This window comes from Nematolebias whitei, chromosome 11 (assembly GCF_014905685.2).
Source record: "Nematolebias whitei isolate Nwh7 chromosome 11, NemWhi1, whole genome shotgun sequence".
NCBI lineage: Eukaryota > Metazoa > Chordata > Actinopteri > Cyprinodontiformes > Rivulidae > Nematolebias > Nematolebias whitei.
This window is the reverse complement of record NC_056508.1, coordinates 35070610-35072747: the sequence shown is the minus strand read 5'-3', so window position 1 is coordinate 35072747 and position 2138 is coordinate 35070610. Positions and strand designations below refer to the sequence as shown.

The 2138-nt window shown below is 36.7% G+C and overlaps 1 protein-coding gene across 1 annotated transcript in view; it reads right to left on the bottom strand.

Moving 5' to 3' along the window:
- LOC119417293 (perlwapin-like) overlaps window positions 1-1115 on the bottom strand; it is a 104747-nt gene extending 103632 nt beyond the window's left edge. Inside the window, exons 1-2 of the mRNA XM_037684502.1 lie at window positions 1096-1115; window positions 871-993 (exon numbers count right to left, since the gene is read on the bottom strand). Coding sequence (XP_037540430.1) covers window positions 871-993; window positions 1096-1108 — 136 coding nt within the window. The 5' untranslated portion in view covers window positions 1109-1115. The remainder of the gene's footprint in view (window positions 1-870; window positions 994-1095) is intronic.
- Window positions 1116-2138: the final 1023 nt, after the last annotated feature.

Below are 2138 nucleotides of genomic sequence, written 5' to 3'. Positions count from 1 at the left end.
TTTTATTTTTTATATATAATATAAAATCTCTCTCATTTTGACTGGGTGTGTTCCAGCAACTGTTTGCTCAGATCCGGCAACTCAAATATCCACCCCTAAGTCTAAAGTCTTCGCACATTTTTATTTTGATCATTTATTAAAAATACAACGTGAGGAGACGTTGCCCAGTCTGTGGAGTGGATATTACCTCTGCAGCAGGCGCACCAGCTTGTGCACACGCTCCTGCCCAGCAGAGATGTGGATGACATGTCCCACGGGGATGAAGTGTTTTTATTTATATGGCAAGCCAACTGGCCCATTAATAGCCAGACATGTGGTAATAAAAGTGGCTATTAATGGGCTACTTGTCTTTCCATACTTTACGCATAGGACCGTCTACACACAGCTCTTCTATATACAGTATTTCAAATGTTTATTTCTTTTAATGTTGATGATTATAACTGACAACTAATGAAAACCCCAAATTCAGTATCTCCGAAAATTAGAATATTAAAATGTTCAATATTGAAGAGACCTGGTGCCACAGTCTAATCAGATGATTAACTCAAAACACCTGCAAAGGCCTTTAAATGGTCTCAGTCTAGTTCTCTAGGCTACACAATTAAGGGGAAGACTGCTGACTTGACATTGTGCATACATGCATGCATACATACATGCATGCATGCATCCATGCATACATGCATGCATACATACATGCATACATACATACATGCATGCATACATCCATGCATATATGCATTCATACATACATTCATGCATATATGCATTCATACATACATGCATACATGCATACAACACATGCATGCGATACATACGTACATGCATGCAATGAAAATTACATGCATGCACATTTATGTAAATACTTACTTGAAATAGGTGGGGCGCAGCCAGATCCATAGTCAAATACACAACATTTGTCAGATCCAGGGCAGTCTCTGTCACTGTGACATGGTTTCAACGGTGCGAAGGACTCAAAATATTTTGGACAGTGACCTGATTTTTCAAAGGTGTTGGGTAAAGATTAACAGGAGTGTCTAAGAAAAATAACATGAACAGATTATAAATTTATTATGTGCATGAATAAAGCAAACTTACCAGGTTTGGGCATAATAGAGTTTGATAACACAAACAGACAAAATACTATAACCAGAGCAGTTAATGTCGAACAGCGTGTCCTCATGTTGACTAATCAGTCAGAAATGAGCTCCTGAACTCCTGCTTGGACAAATATCCTGGTAAATAAACAGCAGTCTGAGCAGCACACATGATGCTGGGTCCTTGTGTATGCAGAGTTACTTTACAAAGTTATTTACGGACAGACACTCACTTATGCTGGGGCTTTTACTTATATTTGAAAGTTATTTGACCATACATCAGTCAAAACATGTTTTGATGCTAACATTTAGGGTATGGCTTGATTATTTTTATTTCTCTATTGTTTCTGTTCTTTTCGTGCTGATCAGATCTGTTGACTCACTTTTGATTACATATAATAAAATCCACCACAGAGAATTATTGTGTGATAAATGAACTGATGTCCAACACCACAGAAAAATGCATAGGTAATAACTTATTAAAAAAAATAAAAAAACAATACCATCTCCCTTTAAGCCTTAAATGACATAAACTTGTCTTTATTCAAAGGGCTGTTACTGTTACATTACAGTTACTCATGCAGTTGTCAGTAGGTGGTGTTGTTTTCTCAAAAACTAATGAAAATACAGTTGTGTTAAGAAAAATGTTAGCTGAACTGACAACAGTAAGATGGTTTTCCATGTTTTTGGGACTACCGCCACCTATTATCTACCTGAAAAGGGTCTTGATCTTCTATCAACTTTAATGCAGCCTGAACCACAAGGCGTATCCCAATAAATGTTATATCAAAACAATCGGCTCAGTACCGTGATGTTTTTTATTACTTTCATTGGTGTTTCGAGTTACCATGTCAGTTATCAGTTAATGAACTGATAACTGATCATCATATTGATTTATTCTGTCTGACAGAAACTTGGCTACAACAGGAGGATTTTGTTGGTATAAATGAATCCACTCCTGTTAATTATTTAAATTTTCATGTTCCTAGAACAACTGGCCGAGGTGGAGGAGTAACGTCTATTTTTCAGTCAGGATTATTGATT